Raw genomic sequence first — 22,969 nt, 5'->3', positions numbered from 1 at the left:
TCCGCTTTATTACAGTCCCTATCCAGGGGCTTTGGGAGTTTGTCCTGGGAATCTCGAGCATGTCCCAAGGTTCCTTTCTCTGTTTATATCTTTTAGCAGGGAAAGGATTGTTAATGACTAATCTCTGTCCATGAGGCACAGAGCCAAGGCAGAGATGCTGCTGCTGGGCGGGAAGGCCTCCCATGACTGGCCCCGGCTCCTGCTGGAACTCCCTCCTCCTCACCCCACTGTCTCCTGGACTCGCCCCAATGCAAAATCAGATCCTGAGCATTTGTAGCAAAACCACTGCATTTTGGAGAGGAAGACTGGACTCAGAATCCTCCCAGGGCTTTGAAAGTTCACCTCCAGCCTAAGACAATCTCAGTGAGTACCTGATTCCTCTGGGAGTGGGGTATCCATCCCAAAACAGCAGAGGGGATGTTGTCATTGAAAGTTTCTCTTTAGCATCAGTAAGTTTGGTCAATGAATGAATTCTCAGTTGGTAGAATTTGATGTGAGATCATGATGGTTTCTAAAAAAGTAAAAAAAAAAAATTCTTCAAAACAAAGAAGCAGAAGTCAATGGGTAGTACTTTATTAAAAAGTAAATTGCTTTTCTTACTGAAAAATTATTTTGGAATATCTTTTCAACATTGTGATCACCCAAGAGAATCACTGGAGACCGTAAATTTCAGAAGTGTCTCTGTTCTGATTCTGTAGGCAATCTCGTCTGTATAATGTGCTGTGATTTATCAAATACTAATGCAAGTCGGGGGATGTTACTAATGTCAGAAGACTTCAGATCTAGGACTTGAATGACATTTAAGTTATGCTTGACTAAAAGTTTTTCCTAGGAGAGTAGGTTTCAAAAGCTTTCTCTTTTGAGTCCTACTGCAAACTTTTCTATTGGTTTCTATTTCTCATATTAGTATCAGATAGAAATCTTAAAATAAGATGGAAAATGTTAGGAAGAACTTTATTACTAAAATTCTCCAAGGTCTGAATCTGCAGATAAAGCATCTCCTGCTCTACATGCTGCCATAGGGAATTAGGCAACTGTAAGCGAAGCCTGGGTCATATTTCTCTCAACTGAGTTTTTGTTTAGAAGGGAGGGGCTGGGGAAAGGGATGCAAATGACTCATGCTGGATCCTTGGTCTGAGAAACTCACCTGAGCTTTAAAGAAATCTGATGATGTCACTGATGCTGCCTTAGAACCACATCAGCAGTATCAACAAGGGGAATAGAGACAGCCAATGCCAGGTTTTTAGTGTGATTTTTAGAAAATGATAGACACCTTTGTCTCTGAGTCTCCCCCACCCTCCAAATTGTGGACCTGTGCCATCTGCACCGTGGACTTTTCTGTTTTGCTGAGAATGTTGCAATATGGCTGATGCAACTCGAGTTAGCTGATAAAATACTGGCCAGGGATGATGCTTTCGTCCTGAGACCCTTCATCAGGATTTGCAGCATTGTTTTCCACCACACACCTCTGCCCTCTCCCCCTCAGTTGAAGAAGCAAAGTAACGTAATCCCTGTCCTTCCTTTTATTTCCACACCTCCAAAATCCGGCCACATGGTGGTAGAACACCCAGTCATTGTATTTGGAAGTAAAAGAAAAGAACTTTGTATGCAAGAGTGTGTACCAACATGTCAGAAGCTTTGTCTAAATTGCCTGTTTCCTTCTCACAATAACTCTGAATGGAAGTTCTTATACTCATTTTACTGATGAGAAAACTGAGGTTCAAAGGGAACAAGTCACCTGTCTGCAATCACACAGTTAGGAAGTAACAGGATGGGCAAGTCTTTTTAACTCAAAAGGTCTCTTCTTGCTACCTCAGTATTGTTGGAGGTTGGGAGAATTTGAAATCTGGAATGATGGGAGGAAATCAGGTGGACCAGACCACAAATGTTTCATCTCGACAGGGGTGATTTGTTAAGACCTAGAAGGCAATGGCACCCCACTCCAATACTCTTGCCTTGAGAATCCCATGGACGGAGGAGCCTGGTAGGCTGCAGTCCATGGGGTCGCTAAGAGTTGGACACGACTGAGCGATGTCACTTTCACTTTTCACTTTCATGCATTGGAGAAGGAAATGGCAACCCACTCCAGTGTTCTTGCCTGGAGAATCCCAGGGACGGGGGACCTGTTGGGCTGCCGTCTGTGGGGTCGCACAGAGTCGGATACGACTGGAGTGACTTAGCAGCAGCAGCAGCAGAATTGTGAAGACTCCTAAAACTTCTTAGGGCATTTTCCAATAACACACTCAAGCAGGGCAAGTGGAAAGTTATTAGCACTACTTGCTTTGACCCAAAGGTCAGTCTAGGAGAGCTGACTGGACACCTCAGTTATTGTCATCTTAATTAAAGATTCAGTGAACCCTCCCTGGTGTTGTGATCAGGGACTTTCAAAAGGCACTAAGAACTGCTGTGTTTCACAGAAACCTCAGGTTATGAACACCAGGAGAATATGTATCACCTTGTGATAGGTTTTCAGAGACTTGCATTGTCATTAGGTGGGTGGATAAAGAAAAGAATGAAGGTTCATATTCTTTTCTTGATAGGAAGTGTTTCCTTCATTTTGCTCAGTCTCATTTTTCTCTTAAATCTTAGCAACATACATCATGAAGGGGCTAAAAGAAATGGGAACAGTGTTTTTCTTCCCAGGTATTTCTTGTTGCTGTTATGTTTTCTGCCAGTGGAAATGTACGAGGCATCACTCTATGTATCCTCGGTCACCCAGCTGCAGGGGAGGCAAAAGTCATCAGTACCTAAAAATATCCACCCTCATTCTCTTCTCCTACCTCCCTGTTCTTTCATCCCAATCTGCAATCCCCTAGACCCCTTGCCCTCCACAGTGAGTTATTTTCTCCTTTAGTTTGCCCTTTTCCAATTTGGGCAATAAAGGAATATCTGCTCTTCTTTTTCTCTTCTTTGTAAACTTGTTTCAGTTCAATGCCAACATAATGCAGCTTGATTGCCAAGGGAAGTATTGTATAAGAAAGAAAGTATTGCACAGGAAAAATATGTTTTTTCTTTGTTAGGTCTAAGAATGACAACAGAGTTCTGGTGACCAAAATTAATAGGTGTGAATATAAAATAAATTTTTATTAATTTTAATTTTTTCTGGATAAAAGTCCAAATAAAGCTTTGATATTTCAGTTCCTATTTTAAATAGAAGCAGTGCTAGAGTGAACATTCTTGTGTACCTGTACAAAGCTTTATCCAGGGAAGATACCTAAGAATTGTACTTTTATTTTTCAGAATATACTACTAAAGAGTCCTCCAAAAAGATATAACTATGCCCCCACTAGCAGTGTGTGAGAATGTGTATTTCCACACATCTTCTTCAACTTTTAATATTATCAGACAAAAAAGCATTGATAATTCAATGGTGGAAATAGTATCTAGTTGTATTAGTTTGCATTTTTCTAATTAATAACTAGCTTCAGATGTTTTTGTATGTTCATCAACTACTTGTATTTCCCTTTTGGTGAATTTCCTCTTTGTATCCTTTGCCAGTTTCTTCCTTGAGTTGTTTATCTTTTCTGTTTTTATTTACAGGAGTTATTAATATGTTGTTTATACTAATTTTTGGCTGTTATTTATGTGGTAAACATTTTCTCCCAGTTTATTTCATATATTTAGCTTTGTTTATGATGTCTTCATTTCTGTCTTCTTGATTTTAATGCAGTCAAATTGATTCTTTTCCTATTTGTTTCTTGTTTAATAAGTCTTTTTTTTTCAATGCCCTAAATTCATAAAGATCACAAATGTGTTTTTCTATATTTTCTCCCAATAATGTTTATCATTTTAAAAGTCTTTAATCCACCTGAGACTTAAAATGATACAAGATAGGACGTTTTAATTTTTTACCCCAAAGGAATCATCATTTTTCTGGCTATTGGGTCTTGAATAGGCCACCTTTCTCCACTGGTTTGAGCTGAGTCCACTCACTACAGCATGAGGACAATGTATGTCTGCTTAGAAGACAGCCTGCTGTTTTCCTCCTGTGGCCATCCCCTCTGCATGCCTTCTGCTTAGTTCAGCGCCTACTTCTTAGAGATTAAATTCACGAACCAGCCCCCCACCCTCAAAAAGACTTAATTTCTCTCCTAGTCACATCCACGCTTAACACGCATCAGGCAGACTCCCATTTAGAATAAATTTGAGCTCCTTATCATAGTCAACAGGCCATAGAGAGGTGCTTACTCTCAGACCCCATCTCCTGCCCTGCCCCTTTGCTTATTCATCTCCAACCTCACTGGGCTTTTGCTGTTCCAACAGCACCCCAAGCCAAGGTCCTTAGCACTTGCTGACCACTCTGCCTGGACTTATTTCCCCCTTTTTCGGCTTACTACTTCTTCTCCTCCACACCTCAGTTCAAATGTCCACTCTCTAGAGAGCTCTTCTAGGATCACCCTCTCTAAAATAGTGCCCAGTTCCCAGATGGCGCTAGTGGTAAAGAGCCCGCCTGCCAGTGCAGGAGATCTGAGAGATTCGGGTTCAGTCCCTGAAATGTGGAAGATCCCCTGGAGGAGGGCATGACAACCACTCCAGTATTCTTGCCTGGAGAATCCCTGGCGGCCTACAGTCCATGGGGTCACAAAGAGTCAGACATGACAGTGACTTAGCATGCATGCATGCACACCACTTTATCCTTTATCTCCTTTATTTTCTTGTTATCATCATTGGAAACCTTACTACTTGTTTACTTGCAAATTATCAGGATTTATTTTTTTATTCTGTCTCATCCATCATTCTATTTCCAAGACCCAGATCAAAACTGGTACATGGTGAACAATTAATGAATGCTGAATGAGTGAAGCCTTTGCTTGTGCTCCTGAAGGGACTTGTGCTTACCTCTATTATAGCAATCCCCATGCCATTTTGATTGGGTTGTTGTCCTTATCTGACTTTTCCACTAAGCCTCATGAAGGATCATGATTTTTTTTTTTTGCCTGTATCTGTTCAATGCCTGACACAGAGTCAATAAATGTATATTGAATGAATAAATATGTGAGTGAATGAATTCTCTTGGCATTGATATTGGAAATGGACATTGAAATGCCGCTTTAAGAGAGAAAATGTAGTATTTTTAAGCAAGGGGTCTCTTTTTTAGACCCAGTAAAACAAAAGACAACATGCCATACTGTTCATTTTGGGAGACTGTAAAGGAAATGGCAACCCACTCCAGTGTTCTTGCCTTGAGAATCCCAGGGACGGGGGAGCCTGGTGGGCTGCCGTCTATGGGGTCGCACAGAGTCGGACATGACTTAAGCGACTTAGCAGCAGCAGCATCAGTTATCTAGTACTATGCAGCAAGCTACTGCACAACTTAATGGTGTAAAAAGATAATAACTTATTATGTCTTATAATTTTGTGAGCTGACTAGGTGGCTGTTTGCTGGTTTTTCCTGAGCTCAATCAGGTAACATATCAACTGGAGGGTCAATTAGGTCTCATTCTCATGACTGGGGCCTTGATGAAGGCTGTTGACTGGGATAATTGAAATGACCCAGTGTCTTTGTCCTGGAGTATTTCATTCCTGGCTTCTTCATGGCATGGGGTCTCAGGACAACATCCCAAGAGGATGAAAGTGGAAGTAACAAGGTTCTCTTGAGGTTTACCTTCAGAAGTACAACAATTCTGTCGGTCAAAGCAAGTCATCAAAACAGCTCATTCATGGGTGGGGCTTTACTTTTTTCTAAGAAGAATTGCAGAGTTAGCTTTTGGTTTAAGATGGCATTGCTCTCATTAAACCTATTTGCTAAAGCACTTTGTGGATTTCTTATTAGTCTTTTGGGGACCTTCTCCATGCCTGAAAACTTACCTCCGTAATTTTTTGAGACAAACTTCTTTCTACTTTGGACACATCAAGCTACTATGAAATAATGTTGTGGGATAATGCCCTGGAATTCTTAGAAGCTCTTTTACCTGGATGTGAGAGTCTCCTAGGCACCTCCTTATGTTTTTTGAGCTCTCAGCAAAGGATCTTATAGCCACAACCATGATTTGATATTTACTGTGGAATCATTTATTTTGAGACTCTTATGTCATATGGAAGAGCAAACGTGTACAATAGTCTTGTTTATCAATCCAGCACATCCTGGACCTCACATGTGCTAAGTTGCTTCAGTCATGTTTGACTCTGTGCGGCCCTATGGACTATAGCCTGCTAGGCTCCTCTGTCCATAGGATTCTCCAGGCCAGAATACTGGCATGGATAGCCATGCCCGCCTTCAGGGGATCTTCCTGACCTAAGGATCGAACCTGGGTCACCTACATTGGCAGGCAGATTCTTCACCACTGAGCCACCAGAGAAGCCCAAATGCTGTACTGTGCTGTGGCTTCCAATCCTGCTTAAAACGAATAGCTCCTTCCTAATTCATCTCTGTCTTCATGTACCTATCATTCACAGATAAAAACACCGCTTGACACATTCACCTTACTCTTTGGAGTTCTCCTTAATCCCAAAGGGATCCACAGAGGTACTTGGAGGTCAGTGGGGAAAAGGCTCTGCCACTCCTGAAACCAAACCAGAGAGAAACAAACAAAAACCCACAGGTTCATTAGGAAACTGTGTATCTTCCAAGTTGAACAGTTTTGCCCCTGTGTGTGTGTGTGTGTGTGTGTGTGTGTGTGTGTGTGTATGAGAGAGAGAAAGAGAGAGAGAGAGAAAGACTGCAAAATATGACCTGTTCATTTTTCAGCTTCCTATAGTAAGTTCCTCCCCACTCTTCCAATTTCTACCAGTGTCCCCACTGCCCTTTCAGGCTCTGTCCACCTCCCAATCCCAAAGCCAAAGCCATTTGTTTAGCCTCTTAAAAAAAAAAAAATCATCCCCCTTCTAAGTACCAGCTCTGTAGCAGTTATTTATTTCTTTGTAACAGCTACCCCAAAGCTTAGTGACTTAATTCCCATATTTCTGTGAGTCAGAGGAGCAGTTCCTCTGATAGTTTTGCTTGGGCTCACTCAAGTGATTCTTTCTGATAGACAATCAGATGAAACAGAAGGTCCAAGATGGCCTTACACAGGTCTGGTGTCCTGGTGTGACTGTCAAATGTGACAGTTTGGATAACTGAGTTCTGTCTCCGTTAGGTTTCGTATCTGGGGCATCTACAAATAATGTGACAGTTTCCTGGCAGCATTCTTAGACTGAGGGAACAGAAGCCTCAGTGCCTTTTAAGGGCAAGCTCAGAAGTCTCACAACATCACTTCCACCATTCTACTGATCAAGGAAGTTACCAGACCAGTTCAGGTTCAAGGGCTGAGGAAATAGCCTTCACTAAAGGATAGAAATGGTATGGACCTAACAGAAGCAGAAGATATTAAGAAGAAATGGCAAGAATACACAGAAGAACTGTACAAAAAAGATCTTCATGACCCAGATGATCACGATGGTGTAATCACTGACCTAGAGCCAGACATCCTGGAATGTGAAGTCAAGTGGGCCTTAGAAAGCATCACTACGAACAAAGCTAGTGGAGCTGATAGAATTCCAGTTGAGCTATTCCAAATCTTGAAAGATGATGCTGTGAAAGTGCTGCACTCAGTATGCCAGCAAATTTGGAAAACTCAGCAGTGGCCACAGGATTGGAAAAGGTCAGTTTTCATTCCAATCCTAAAGAAAGACAATGCCAAAGAATGCTCAAACTACCGCACAATTGCACTCATCTCACACGCTAATGAAGTCATGCTCAAAATTCTCCAAGCCAGGCAATATGTGAACTGTGAACTTCCTGATGTTCAAGCTGGTTTTAGAAAAGGCAGAGGAACCAGAGATCAAATTGCCAACATCCTCTGGATCATGGAAAAAGCAAGAGAGTTCCAGAAAAGCATCTATTTCTGCTTTATTGACTATGCCAAAGTCTTTGACTGTGTAGATCACAATAAACTGTGGAAAATTCTGAAAGAGATGGGAATACCAGACCACCTGATCTGCCTCTTGAGAAATTTGTATGCAGGTCAGGAAGCAACAGTTAGAACTGGACATGGAACAACAGACTGGTTCCAAATAGGAAAAGGAGTAGGTCAAAGCTGTATATTGTCACCCTGCTTATTTAACTTATATGCAGAGTACATCATGAGAAACGCTGGACTGGAAGAAACACAAGCTGGAATCAAGATTGCCGGGAGAAATATCAATAACCTCAGATATGCAGATGACACCACCCTTATGGCAGAAAGTGAAGAGGAACTAAAAAGCCTCTTGATGAAAGTGAAAGTGGAGAGTGAAAAAGTTGGCTTAAAGCTCAACGTTCAGAAAATGAAGATCATGGCATCCGGTCCCATCACTTCATGGGAAATAGATGGGGAAACAGTGGAAACAGTGTCAGACTATATTTTTCTGGGCTCCAAAGTCACTGCAGATGGTGACTGCAGCCATGAAATTAAAAGACACTTACTCCATGGAAGGAAAGTTATGACCAACCTAGATAGCATATTCAAAAGCAGAGACATTACGTTGCCAACAAAGGTCCATCTAGTCAAGGCTATGGTTTTTCCTGTGGTCATGTATAGATGTGAGAGTTGGACTGTGAAGAAGGCTGAGCACCGAAGAATTGATGCTTTTGAACTGTGGTGTTGGAGAAGACTCATGAGAGTCCCTTGGACTGCAAGGAGATCCAACCAGTCCATTCTAAAGGAGATCAGCCCTGGGATTTCTTTGGAGGGAATGATGCTAAAGCTGAAACTCCAGTACTTTGGCCACCTCATGTGAAGAGTTGACTCATTGAAAAAGACTCTGATGGGGAGGGATTGGGGGCAGGAGGAGAAGGGGACGACGGAGGATGAGATGGCTGGATGGCATCACTGACTCGATGGACATGAGTCTGAGTGAACTCCGGGAGTTGGTGATGGACAGGGAGGCGTGGCGTGCTGCGATTCATGGGGTCGCAAAGAGTCGGACACTACTGAGCTACTCATCTGATCTGATCTGATCTGATTGATGGGTAGTGGCAAACCCTCATTGCAAAAGGGCATATGGAATGGGAGAGGCCCTGGTGGCCACTTTTGCAAATAACAAATGATTATATAAATAATAGGTGGGATGAAGTGGGAAGTGGGAGGGAGTTTCAAAAGAGAAGGGCCATACGTATACCTGTGGCTGATTCATGTTGATATATGGCAGCAGAAACCAACATAGTGTTATAAAGCAATTATCCTCTAATTACAAATAAACTGATTTAAAAAGTAATAGTCATAAAATTTCAGAAGATCTAATGAATTATTTGAAAAGAAGATGACAAGTCAGTCATGGAGAAAGCATAACTTTCTCCATCATCTTGACCATTTTGACTATAGCAGATAATGGGGAGAAACTTCCCTGACTATTAAGAATGAATGTTAAGTAGACCAAAAACTATTCCTGGTAGCTCTCAAGGAAGAGAAATTAACAAAGTGAGCTTTGGGAGGATGATTAAAATTATTTCCTGGGGTGGTCAGTCCATGTATAAAATGTAGGGGATCACTGCTTAAGAAATTTCCAACAAGAGTGGATTTCACTTCACTAATTAGGACTACATTGTGGGGAAGCAGCCTTAGTTGTCAGGTTTTTTGTGTGACTAAAAAAAAAAGTCCTTCTTCAGCTCTTGCATGTGTTGTTTTATGTTTCGGAGAAGGCAATGGCACCCCACTCCAGTACTCTTGCCTGGAAAATCTCATGGTGGAGAAGCCTGCTAGGCTGCAGTCCATGGGGTCACGAACAGTCGGACACGACTGAGCGACTTCACTTTCACTTTTCACTTTCCTGCATTGGAGAGGGAAATGGCAACTCACTCCAGTGTTCTTGCCTGGAGAATCCCAGGGATGGGGGAGCCTGGTGGCTGCCGTCTATGGGGTCACACAGAGTCGGACACAACTGAAGTGACTTAGCAGCAGCATTGTTTATGTTTAGTTCACTTATTCATTTATTCATCAGTCAACAAATAATTGATTGCGTATCTAATGTGTACTTGGCCACAGGCTGGGGACTGGAGATCCAGGGTAAGCACTCCTAGAGCTGATGATGGTCCAGTAGGGATGTGTGCGTGCATGCGTGCTAAGTTGCTTCAGTCGTGTCTGACTCTTTGCAACTCTATGGACAGTAGCCCGCCAGGCTCCTCTGTCCATGGGATTCCCTAGGCAAGAATACTGGAGTGGGTTGTCATGCCCTCCTCCAGGAAGAGGATCTTCCCTACCCAGGGATCAAACCCAAATCTCTTCCAGCTCCTGCATTGGTAGGCAGGTTCTTTACCACTAGTACCACCTGGGAAGCCCCCAGTGGGGTGACCAACAGCCAAACCACCACAAAAACAAAGGGAGAATTACAAGTGGACGCATGCTCCAAGAGGTGTCCAGTGCTATGATAGTTTGCTGGAGATCAGCCCTGGTCAAGGTTAACAAGGAGGCCTAGAACTAGAATAAGACAAATGAGATGCTTAGAGTGCAAAATTTAAAGAGTCCTGACTCTCAAGTTTATGGCCCTGGGAGCCTTTATTCCAGGTGCTTCTTTTACACTTAGTTGAAAATAAAGGTCAGCCACTCTTTGAGCCCTATTGTATAACCTCCAAAGCACAGAAGCTCAGAAGTAGAGGTCTGGTTGACTCAAAAATATTTTTATTGTATAACACCTGAAGGAAGTGTAACTTTACATGGTGACTTTATTTTTTATTAATTAAAAAAGTATTTATTTTTTGTTTATTTATCTGTTTAACTGTGTTGAGTCTTAGTTGTGGCATGCAGGATCTTTATTTGTGACGTGCAACTCTTTGTTGCACCATGTGGGATCTTGTTCCTTGATCAGGGATTGAACCCAGGCCCTCTGCATTGGGAGCTCAGAGTCTTAGCCACTGGATCACCAGGAAGTCCCTAAATGAAGACTTTATTTATTTTTTTATTTTTAAACTTTACATAACTGTATTAGTTTTGCCAAATATCAAAATGAATCCGCCACAGGTATACATGTGTTCCCCATCCCGAACCCCCCTCCCTCCTCCCTCCCCATTCCATCCCTCTGGGTCGTCCCAGTGCACCAGCCCCAAGACTTTAGAAACAGCAAAGAAGTTTGAAAAGAAGCAAAATAATATGATAGGCAAACTTTGTAGAGGCTTACTTAATTGTGCATATAAACAGCTAATGTTGAAATGCTTTAGGCAGAACTGACCTTGCAGAAATGCCAGTTCACCCTCACTAAGCACTGGTGAGTAGTTAATGACAGTCTCAGTGGGAGAGTTGCCTGAGAAAACATGAATTTAGAGTTAGATGGTGAGTTTATATCCCCACTCTGGTTCTTACTAGCGGCGTGACCTTGGAAAGTTTGCTTAATCTCTTTGAGCCTCAGTTTTCTCATTTATGAAGTGTATATATCATTACCTACTTGGTTTATTACAGATCAAATGAGATAACATAGCATGAAAGCTGCCGCATAGTAAGTACTCATAAAATAGATATTATTTTAATCTATTTTCACAAAAGATGTAAAGGTTACTGTGATAGCAATAAAGGTCATCCAGTTCTTACAGGGCACTACTCTCAGAATAATGTGATCACAATGGCCACACATTGTCCTTTAAATCTCAACTTCGGAAAGGATCTATTCTCTTTTCCCTTTTTTTTCCCCATGAGAACTGTTTAGTTGTTTGTTTGTTTTTTCTTAAAAACTTTTTATTTTGTATTGGAGCATAGTCAGTTAACAATGTTGTGATCATTTCAGTTGAACAGTAAAAGGACTCAAACCATACATCTACAAGTATCCATTCTACCCCAAAGGGAAAGGATTTGTTTTTCTAAATCTGTATTTTGGCCCTGGAAAGAATTACTTTGGTTTGATTACTTGTGGGAAAACCAAATCCCCTGTGAGATAAAACCTTTTCTTCTAGAACTCCTTTCTCTTTTCTCTTAGGAACATTCTTCCAGCCTTGGGCTGAATCCAGGACTTCTGCTGAGCATGAAATGATGATGGCTAGAAAAAGTTTATTTTTTATTGCCCTTTATGAATGAACTACATAGATATCCCACAAAGTGTATGCTTTACCACCAGCAACTGGGTTTATCTGAGAAAAATGTCACTGAGAAGGGTGACTTTGGGTGTAGAGAGTTCATGGGGAACCAGCACAAGAAACTGTTTTTTTATCTTCATATTCTGAGAGCTGAGATTCTTCTAAATCAAAGTCAAGGCCGTTTAATTGGAGCAGGGTCTTTCCAAGGTCTCTTCCAAATGGTTTGTGCTAAATCAGAGAAGCTCCATCCACCATGAACTCCCTGTGACTCACACTATCTAAACAAGTACAAACTGATAACCAGAAAGTAGGAGTCCACGCTACCAGTCACTCTGTGTCTTATCACTTTAAAAACAAATAGTGCTTACCACTTCTGAAATGATTCCTGGGCCCTTAAGTTAAGGTTTACATTACATCATAGTACAAATAAACATAAAGTAAAATAAACATTTTGTCCCTGCTTCCACCAGTACCAAAGTTTTAAACTTTGTATCATCAGCCTGCTTTCTCTTCTTCCTCCTCCTCTTTGTAAACTGTGCGCAAGTCACTTCCTTTCCATCTTTACAGAAACCACCCTGCTTTGCACCTAATCATCTCACTTCCGGAATGCGAATTTCCTGAATTTTCCTTCTCTTTTCACTGCTTACTCCCCTGTCCCGCCCTCTCATAAGAGTAATCTTGTGCATAATTCTTGAACATAGATTTTATTGTGCCATCAAAATTTCCAATAGCACCTCGTTGACTACAGTTAAAAGTCCCCAACATTTTATAGTTAGGAAATACTTCCTCCTCAAAGCCTCAAGAATCTGTGTGTGTGTGTGTGTGTGTGTTTGTATGTTTAAGAGTGTGTAAGAGAGAATCTCTGTATGAGTTTGCATATCTTTATAGATGAGGAAATTCTTCACGTATATAATTTCATTCATTATTTTTAATTATGAAATATTTCCAACATGGAGAACATTGAATAATATCATCAGCTTTCTTGTATTTAACCCCTAGCTTAAGGGGAGAATTAAAGATGCTTTGAAATTCCCTCTGTATCCACCCAGTCATTCTGACCACATCCTGAATGTGCATTCAACACTTCCAGGCTTGTCTTTACAGGTTAAACAGGGATCGGGAGCTTTTTCTATAAAGACCAGAGAGTGAATATTTCAGGCTTTGCAGACCACGTGCAATTGTGTCGCAACTACTTAAACTCTGTCACTGTGGTGTGAAAACAGCCATAGGCAATATGTAAACAAAAAGGCATGTTTGGTTCTGGGCAAGCTAGGTTCGGCCTGGGGATCATATTTGCTGACCCTCGCATTAGGATATCAGGATTAATATGTAGCATTGTTTCACATATCTTTAAACTTACATACACTATATCAAACCACATGTATTACTGGGCAACCTGATTCTTTTCCTCAACATGAAGTTACTCAGTTTATCCGTATGAATACTTAGTCCATTCCTTTAAATGCTGTATAGCACTTACAAATATACTTGCAGCACTGCTGCTGAGTCGCTTCAGTCGTGTCCGACTCCGTGCGACCCCATAGACGGCAGCCCACCAGGCTCCCCCGTCCCTGGGACTCTCCAGGCAAGAACACTGGAGTGGGTTGCCATTTCCTTCTCCAATGCATGAAAGTGGAAAAAGTGAAGTCTCTCAGTCGTGTCCGACTCGTAGCAACCTCATGGACTGCAGCCTACTAGGCTCCTCTGCCCATAGGATTTTCCAGGCAACAGTACTGGAGTGGGTTGCCATTGCCTTCTCCAACTTACAGCACTATGCATATACTATCTCTTTATTGTACTCATTCTCTCGTTAATGGACATTTATGAATGTTTCCAGTTTTATTTATTTATTTATTTTACTGTTGGAAACAATGCAGTCAAATTTGTGCCTGTCACTTTATGGACATTTATGAAAGATTGCCTTATAATCTTTATATCATTTCTATTATTTAGGTGTTTAAACATTCAGCTGAGGGTGTATAATGGGGCAGAGTGCTAAGTGAATAGTTGCAGGTTATGGATGAAGCTATGAAAGGTCAGCACGGGTTCTCCATGCTAGTCTCCTTTTTCTTTTTTTGATCCCTGGGTCAGGAAGATCCCCTGGTGGAGGAAATGGCAACCCACTCCAACATTCTTGCCTGAAGAATCCCATGAACAGAGGAGCCTGGTAGGCTACAGGCCACAGGGTCACAAGGGGTCAGACATGACTGGATGAGCACACACGCACATAGTTGACTCAGTTATACACACATACATATACACACGTTCAATATATTCTTTTTCATATTCTTTTCCATTATGGTTTGTCACAGGATATTGAATACAGTTCACTGTGTTATACAATGAAATTAAAGTCGCTCAGTCACGTCCAACTATACAGTCCACGGAATTCTCCAGGCCAGAATACTGGAGTGGGTAGCCTTTCCCTTCTCCAGGGGATCTTCCCAACGCAGGGATTGAACCCGGGTCTCCTGCATTGCAGGCGAATTCTTTACCAGCTGAGCCACAAGGAAAGCCTATGTTATACAGTAGGACCTGTTATTTTTCCCTCCTGTATATGCTAATTTCTCTCTGCTAATTCGAAACTCCCATTCCTTCCCTCTTCATTCTAATCTTCTCATGTTTCATCCCTCTTGACATCTGTCTTGGACCACAGATATTATTTCTCTGTATGCATAACTCTGCTAGCTGTGAGAGGGGATACAAAAGGAGCATAGCTATGGTTCCTACCTGCTAGGAGTTTGCAATATAGTGGAGAAGACGACAGATGAAGTTAAATCATTAATGACCACATGAGGAGCAGGGAAGATAAATGATAGGGGATGCATTCCTGGAGAAGTTGGGACATACATGAAAGAAAATCTACAAATTTGAGAGTTATAAAAGCATGTTTGAATAAATGAAGCCACAACTTCCCCCTGAAAGACAAAACTGAATATTGTAAAGATATAAATCTTCCTACTTAAATATATAGGTTTGGTACCATATCAAACTCTCAAAGAAACTTTTCTTAAAGAATGTGATACAAGATGTGATAATTTATCATAGAGAGTAAGAAGGTAAGAATATCTTAGAAAAGGTTGAAAACAAATGAGCAATAATCAGATCAGATCAGATCAGTTGCTCAGTCGTGTCTGACTCTTTGCGACCCCATGAATCGAAGGATGATCTTGATGCAGATGTAACTATATGATCGATGGGAAACTAAATTCAGTCTCAATAAAAGAAAAATTATAAATCAATGGGAAAGGAAAAAAGTATTCAGCAAGCAATTCTCAGAAAAATCACCCTGTACCAGAAACTAAAACTAAAAAGCTTTAAAAAAATCTAATATATTTAACTACATACAGTGCAAATCTTTTCAAGTAAAGATAATTAAAAGACAAATGGAAATGTTTGTAATAATATACCAGAATGCTAGCACACTCAATATACAAAGAACTCCTCTAAGTCAATAAAAAAAGCAAACTTCCATAGAAAGGTGCAAAGGACATAAAAAATATCTACCACATACAGACAATAAAGATGTAAAATAAATTTCTTTTCAATTTCCTCATATTCAAAGAAATATAATTCAATACAGTGAGATAGGATTAGTCACTGGCAAATTAGAAAAGAATGTTTGAAGTGGGAGCAAGTAATGCCAATGAAGGTGTGACGAGATAGGTACCCAGATCCACTGTTGGTATGAGTGTAAATTGGAGCAAAATTATAGAATGTCACTTAGCATTTTGTAAATACCTTTCTCTATTGTCTGAATTTTCGGCAATGACCTCTTTATTTTAAAAATGCTTTCATTTGAAAAACAAATTGTAACAGCTTTTCGGGAAAATAGTGCATGAAGGTAGAGAAGGTATTTTTCTTTATCAGCTGCAATTCCAAACATAAAGTTTTGTGTGTTGATACATACATGAATTCACCTGAATAGAAAAGATGGCTTTCTGTTAGCAGGGATTTTATTACTAACTTCAGAGATGCTTAGGTGCTCTCTCTGCAGTTGTTCAAAGTTCATTATTTAACCAGAACCTTTACCTGTATTTCTGAGACAGTATTCTTCCCCTGATGTGTGTGCTCTGCCAGTGCTGGCTCTGGCTATTACCCAACAGTGGCGTCTTCCTTTCTCACCTGCATGCTCTTTCCTCCACACCAGATGGGTGTCTCCATTGTGCTCTGGAACACAGAGGGTGAGCCACCCTATTTGTAGAGAAAGTCTACTAAGCACCAATATTAATAGCTAGTAATAAACTTAATCTGGAAAAATAATTTGTCTAAACATTTAAAATATTGAATCCATTAGAAATTTTTAAAATCCAAATTTGTATACAAAACTTAGTTATAGAAAATATGATAGAATATTCAGCAATAGACATTCAACTATACGTTAGGATAAAATTCTGCAATGTAGTGGAATGCAATGGGAACTCAAAAAAGGACAGGGATGATTAAACTTTTTTCCCAAAATTTAAAGAACATTTCCTTATATTTCTTAGAACGATGAAGAAGATTATTAAGTTGCTGTGGTATTTAGATTTAATTGAAGAGATTTGAGTGATGTAATAACATGTAAAAATGTAAATTTTTGCAATATATCAGCAATTACAGTTTTTGAACTAGTTTATTTTTTAGTAAAAAACTTTAGATGCCAACCCAAAAATGTGTTGAGGGAACATTTTTTTTTTTAAACTTCATTTTTGGGGGTAAACAAGCAAAATTCAAAGGTCACTAAGGTAGAGAATATTCATTTTCTTATTCTCGACCTATAAAATGATTCCTTGTATGGAAGGGAGAAATCAAGGAGGAAAAAAGACTCCAGAGCTACGATCTTTCTTAGATCTTCCAGGGAGTTATTCTCCTATTGTGAAGCAATTCCCCCAAAGAAAGGGAAGTGTATTAGAGAAAGGAAGACACTGATGTAACCCTCATTAAAGAAATAACATATATGGAAATATTTGCCAAATGCTTCAGACGTAGTTTTTGTTGTTCAGTCTCTCAGTTGTGTCTGGCTCTTTGTGACCCCATGGACTGCAGCACACCAGGCTTCCCTGTCCTTCACTATCTCCCAGAGTTTGCTCAAACTCATGTCCTATTTAGTTGATGACTCCATCGAACCATCTTATCCTCTGTCATCCCCTTCTCCTTCTGCCCTCAATCTTTCCCAGCATCAGGGTCTTTTCAAATGAGTCAGCTCTTTGCATAAGTGGCTGAAGTATTGGAGCTTCAACTGCAGGATCAGTCCTTCCAATAAATATTCAGGGTTAATTTTCTTTAGGATTGGCTGGTTTGATCTTGCTGTCCAAGGGACTCTCAAGAGCCTTCTCCAGCACCACAGTTTGAAAGTATCATTTCTTTGGCACTCAGTCTTCTTTATAGTCCAGGTCTCACATCCATACATGACTACTGGAAAAACCATAGCTTTGACAATATGGACCTTTGTTGTACATAGAAGGTGCTCATTAAATCACAGGGTAATTAAGACTAAAGCTGCCAAACCCAGGAAGGATCTGTCAAGAGGCAAAGAAGAGTCTACTATCGTGATATGTATAAAATTAGATGGGATCACATCCCCAAGGTACTCATTATAGTTATTCATAGTTTACTATGATATTACTTTGATTTTTAAATTTTTCTTCTAGTCTTTATATAAGGCAGGAGGAAAGAATCTTTTCCTACAAAGGGGCTAAATAGTAAATTTTGGTTTTGTTGGTCATACAGTGTGTGTTGCAACTATTCAACTCTGCCATTGCAGGGGAAAAAAAGCCATAGATTGTCCAGAAACAAATGAATGTGTCTGTGAGCCAATAAAACTTTGTTTATGAACATTTAAATGTGAATTTTATATAATTTTTATGTCATGAAATTTCTTTCTTCTGATATTTTCCCAACTGTCTGAAAATGTAAAAACCATTCTTAGTTCACAGGCTTTACAAAAACAGGTGGTAGACCAGCTCTGGCCTACAGGCAGTAGTTTGCCAGACTCCAGTTTAAGGTATGGGGCCCTTTATGCTAAGAGTGGGTACAGTATGAGAAGGATACACAAGAAACCAGCTCTGGTGGCTGGTAAGGGAAAAGGGGGACAGAACTCAAGGAAGACTTATTTTTCACTGTAGTGCTGAATTGCTTGCCCTGTGCTTGTGTTACCATTTCAAAAGTTAAAGAGTTTCCTTCGTATTAACTCCCTTCAGAAATCATAACCAACAGACCTGATTTGAGCAGACTTGGTCAACTGTCTGGATTCTGGGAGACTTTTGTTGTTAGCTATTCAGGGGCTTCCCAGGTGGCTCAGTGATAAAGAATCAGCCTACCAAGGATGAGATTCAAAGTTCAATTCCCCTGGAGAAGGTAAAGGCTATGCACTCCAGTATTCTTGCCTGAGAAATCCCATGGACAGTGGAGCCTGGCAGGCTATAGTCCATGGGGTCACAAAGAGACAGACACAACTGAGCACGCACACACGCAGCTAGCTTATGAGTATGAATGTGGTCCCATCGATAGTGACAACTGAACTTTTACTGGTTTATTCCTCAGGACTTCTAGTTCCTTATCAAAGCCCTCCTCTCCCTGCAGATGTTTTAGGAATGCCCTGGGTCTCTTTATGTTTGTTCATAATCGAGTCTACTCTGGCCACTTCTTCCATCACTTTATGTGTTCATGGGGGAAAGCAGTGCCCAACCAGTGGTCACAATTCCTCTGTTGGGCACGTTTCCATGGGTCATGTTGATACCTAGATGGTGCCACTGTTTCACAGATGCCCCAGAAAGGCCCAGAGTCCCCTTGGAGTCAAAGCTCCTGTGACTATGATATGTTGCAGAGTTGTTTGAAGGTGGGGATGGAAGTGAAATGAGCTCTCTCCTCCTTGTTCCATTCTTTTGGAAGTTCTATCTTACAGTTCAGTATTTCTAGACTCATTTTTATTTATAACCCTCTCCCTTCTTACCTCAGAGTGTCAAGACCTCTTGAATCTGATACAGGTTGGTCAAACGTGCCACATTGAGGATTACACATTCCTCTAAGGACTGAGGTGAAGATCATGGTTCCTGGTTCCCTTTGACTGTAGGATGAGTTTTCTCCCAACAAGCCCTTTGGCTTATTGGACAGTAGACTTCGGTAGGGCCAGGCCAGTGGTTCAGCAGATGGACTCAGGTATGTCTGCATTCTCACAGTGGACACAGCTAGTATCATTTCTCAGGAGCTGCTCTCTCTTGTTTCCTCAACCTCTCTGGTGTATTCTAGATGTGACCTAGTATTGCTTGTCTTTAAAAATTGCCCTCAAAACCACACATTTTCCTCCAACTACTTCCCTATCTTGACTCCTTTTCACACCCCTTTCCCTCCTGACTTCAGGGTGGTGAGAAGGCCTCTTGAATCTAATACAGGTGGGTCCCCACTAGAGCATCCTCATCTTTGCCTTCATCAGCAGCTTTCAGACAACATGTAATCATTTAGTTCAGAATAACTCCTCAATAAATATTTGTTGAAAACATGAATAAATGACTGCGTAGAACAAATGTAGTCTGGTGGACTATCTTCAGTTCGGTTCAGTTCAGTCGCTCAGTCATGTCCAACTCTTTGCAGCCAAATGTCTGCTTGAACTGTCACTTCTGCTTGATCTGGAACATTTTGCTGAGTGAGGAAGAAACAGAGAGCTATGAATAGTAAAGAAGTTCTAATGAAATAAATATTTGCCCAACAAACCCCCTGTATTCTCTTTCTGAGTTGTAAATATAAGTAGTTATCTGTAAATGAAATGATTTCTTAGTAAAAACAGGATTTAAAGCTTAAAAATCATCCTCAGAAAATGGCCTTGGAAAAAGTGTTCTGATAACATACCTTTTCATTATTCAACTTTTTTCATTACTTTTTCAGGGGGGAAGACATATTAGAAGGAAGGAAGGAAAAACTAGAAATATAGTAAAAGTGAACACCGCATCTCTAGGGTTCTTGGATATACTCTGGACATCTTCTCAGGATGAAACTTCAGACATCTGGGTGAGATTTACCACTTTTTTTCTTCTTGCCATAGCTTCTTTTACCCTAGATTAAATACATGACAAGGTAGACCATGAGAATGAAAATGTAAGCCCCTTAAATTTTCTCTAAAAGGCAAAAATAAAGATCTTGGATGAACATCTTCTGAATTTTTTATCTGCTAATATGATGCCTACTCAACTTAAGAAAATTCCAAGGAATTTCCTGGTGGTCCAGTTGATTAGACTCTATGCTTTCACTGTTGAGGGTGTGGGTTCAATCTCTGGTTGGTGAACTAAGATCCTATAGGCTGCGCAGTACAGCCAAAAAAAGAAAATCAAAAATTCTGGTAGGAAGTAATCTGAAATCATTTTTGTGTCTTGCAAAGACCTGTTTATCTTTAGTGTAAAATTTAAGATAAATCATTGATTCATCCCATTTTTTAATCAAGGCTTTTATATTTGTTTCTGTTTTTTTCTATACATAAAATAAACATATCCAAAATATCATATCTTGCCCAAATCTACCAAGTGCTGGAACAAATGAAAACATATGGTGTTCTCCCAGATAAATTAGAGACTATCTAGTCTGAAAGCATATATCTGAGACATTTGTAAGTCCAAATGAGTGTAAAAAAGGGTAATTATCGAGGAAAGACATGTAAGAAAAGCTATGATAAAATGTCTACAAAGGGAATCTTTTGTGCTTGTTAAAATTAGCTTTCTCTGTCTCCCCCCCTCTTTCTTAATCATCTCCCCACCCTCCCAACACTCTATGTATTTATTTACCTTTCAGGGGATTTTTTTGAAGACCACCATAACGAAGGTAATACATTCTCAAATAGAAAAGTTTGGATGGGATCAAAAATGAATCTCATTGAACACTCCCACTTACCTGCCACAGATGAATTTTCTCTTTCTGACAATTTATTTGGTAAGTTGTCAAGTTCATTCGAATATTAGTAAAAAACAAACTGCAATTTGGACATAACAAAAGGAAAAAACGTAACTGATAAGCCCAGAGAGAGTCCAGAAAATTTTTTTGTTCCGAGTACTCCATAGATGTTAGCTACTCTGCAAGGTTAGAGATAGATCAGACCTTGGATTCGCTGAACCTAATAGTCTTCTTTTTATAGATGAGAACTGCAAGAGTCAGAGAGTTTTGTGACTTGTCCAAGGCCATGAGGCTAGATAATTAACAGAGCTGGGAGTAGAAATACATTCCTGTCTAGGGCTAATTCTAATATTATTATAGCATGTACTAAAGTATGAAATCATGATTCTTATGGTTTAATATTGTACCTATTAAAGGCTGAGGTTACTTAGATTATAGCTCTGCGCACGTTTCCTTTCCACCCTTCTTCCGGTGCTGGGGGAGATATGGCACAGTGTCAGGATTAGTCATTTAAAATGGATTGAGCACAAATTGTACTAAGTTGTTTTCAGTAGATCTGTAACTAGATGATACCATAAAATGATCTATTGCTCCACTTTATGCATTTATTAAAAAAACACCTCATTATAAAGAGTTTGAATTGAGAACATCAGCAAAATGTTGGCAGGGGCAGTATTTTGGGTGGGATAGAGCAGCTTTCTGCCACTCTTAAAATAGTTCCCTTCTGCTTTGTATCTCAGCTGGGAGGTTTGGATGCTCCCAGGTTTTTACACTATATTAAAATATGAACCATGATCGATGATGATAGTGAGACTGCAAACACTTGAAATTACACATAATTCAATGTGTTAAGGCACCATCCCCTATTTGGTTGCAGAAATCCCTGAAAGATATTAATCAATAGCTTATACTATTAACTACTAGTCATTAGCATTAGTGTGCAGTGGTTTATCAGGTCATTTCCAAGGAGGGGTTATTATTATCTCTTTACATGTCTACCTGCCCCCATTCAGTTTAAGAGCATCTAAGGGCAGCAACTATATTTTATTAATCCTAGTATCGACTTAATAAATAAGAATCAAACAATAAATAATAGTAGGGAAGGAGAAAAGAGGTTTAAGGGGAAAAGATGTTTATCAGTAACTCGCACAGAACTAAAGGCAGCAGTAATTATTTATGAAATGCCAGTTCTCAGACATACTTGCTACATCTTATTCCTTCCAGTTGGCTTTTCTTCATCCTGTGGTTGAAGTCAAGGGCAGTGGGACATAGACCTCCATGTTCCAGCCTACCCTTCTATGGTCCTTAAAAATATAATGTATAGATATCTTTATAGTATTTTATCTACTCATCAGAACTCATAGGATGATTAGGACTGTAGGTGTAGATCATAGACTAAGGAAAGTTGCACTTGAGATGATTTTTTTTCACATATAGACTCCCATTTCCTGCTCTGAAATTTTATGACTGCATGTTAAGATCGCCAAGTCTAAACTCTGATGTCATCATTATTAAACAAATCCATCCAGCTTTAATTTGTATAGACATCAAGAGGAAACTGTTAAGATTTTTCTTACAAACTAGTCCACTTGAAGCAAGCTCATCAGATTGAAAGCTGACCTCAGTGGTGGTGAGGTGAAAAAGAGGTAAGTAGATAGAGAAAAAGTTGTGAAGGAGCTGTCAGGTTAGAAACATCTGAAAAGGATTTCTACAAAAGCATTGTGGTTCATGCTTTCTTTCAGTGGTGCTCTGTCCTCATCTCTCCTTTGCAGGACCACATCCTTATCCAGTTTCCTAACACTTTTTGTAATATTTCTTAGAATACATAGCACAAAATGCATAAGCTGCAATGCATGGCTGTTATTCTGAATTGGAGAAGTTTCCTTCAATCTTCTCTATTAAGTTCTAGAGCCGGGTCTAAGGTTTTTTGTTTTTTGTTTTTCTCCCACATACCTTTCCCTTGGGGCCTCTGTCTCGTTTTGTTCAACATACCTAACCAAAGTCTGCCAAAGGGGAGGATGAAGAGCATTTTGTTATAATTCCTGCCCTTCTTTCATGTCTTGATGACACTGATGGATTCTCTGGACCTCCCACTCTGAGCCTAGGGTACAGAGCACCAGGGAAAAGACTGGCTCATGGATGAGTAGCCCACAA

General features: G+C 40.1%; 1 protein-coding gene across 2 annotated transcripts in view; it reads left to right on the top strand.

Annotated features, from left to right (window-relative positions):
- The first annotated feature begins 210 nt into the window (after positions 1 to 210).
- The window catches only part of NR1H4 (nuclear receptor subfamily 1 group H member 4), an 80,061-nt gene continuing 57,302 nt past the window's right edge, over positions 211 to 22,969 (top strand). For both annotated transcript variants that reach the window (XM_025283664.2, XM_025283663.2), the window contains exons 1-3: positions 211 to 363; positions 19,820 to 19,942; positions 20,717 to 20,854. In XM_025283664.2, the coding sequence (XP_025139449.1) occupies positions 20,776 to 20,854 (79 nt within the window). In that variant the 5' untranslated portion in view covers positions 211 to 363; positions 19,820 to 19,942; positions 20,717 to 20,775. The remainder of the gene's footprint in view (positions 364 to 19,819; positions 19,943 to 20,716; positions 20,855 to 22,969) is intronic.

This window comes from Bubalus bubalis, chromosome 4 (assembly GCF_019923935.1).
Source record: "Bubalus bubalis isolate 160015118507 breed Murrah chromosome 4, NDDB_SH_1, whole genome shotgun sequence".
NCBI lineage: Eukaryota > Metazoa > Chordata > Mammalia > Artiodactyla > Bovidae > Bubalus > Bubalus bubalis.
This window is presented reverse-complemented; position numbering and strand designations above follow the sequence as displayed.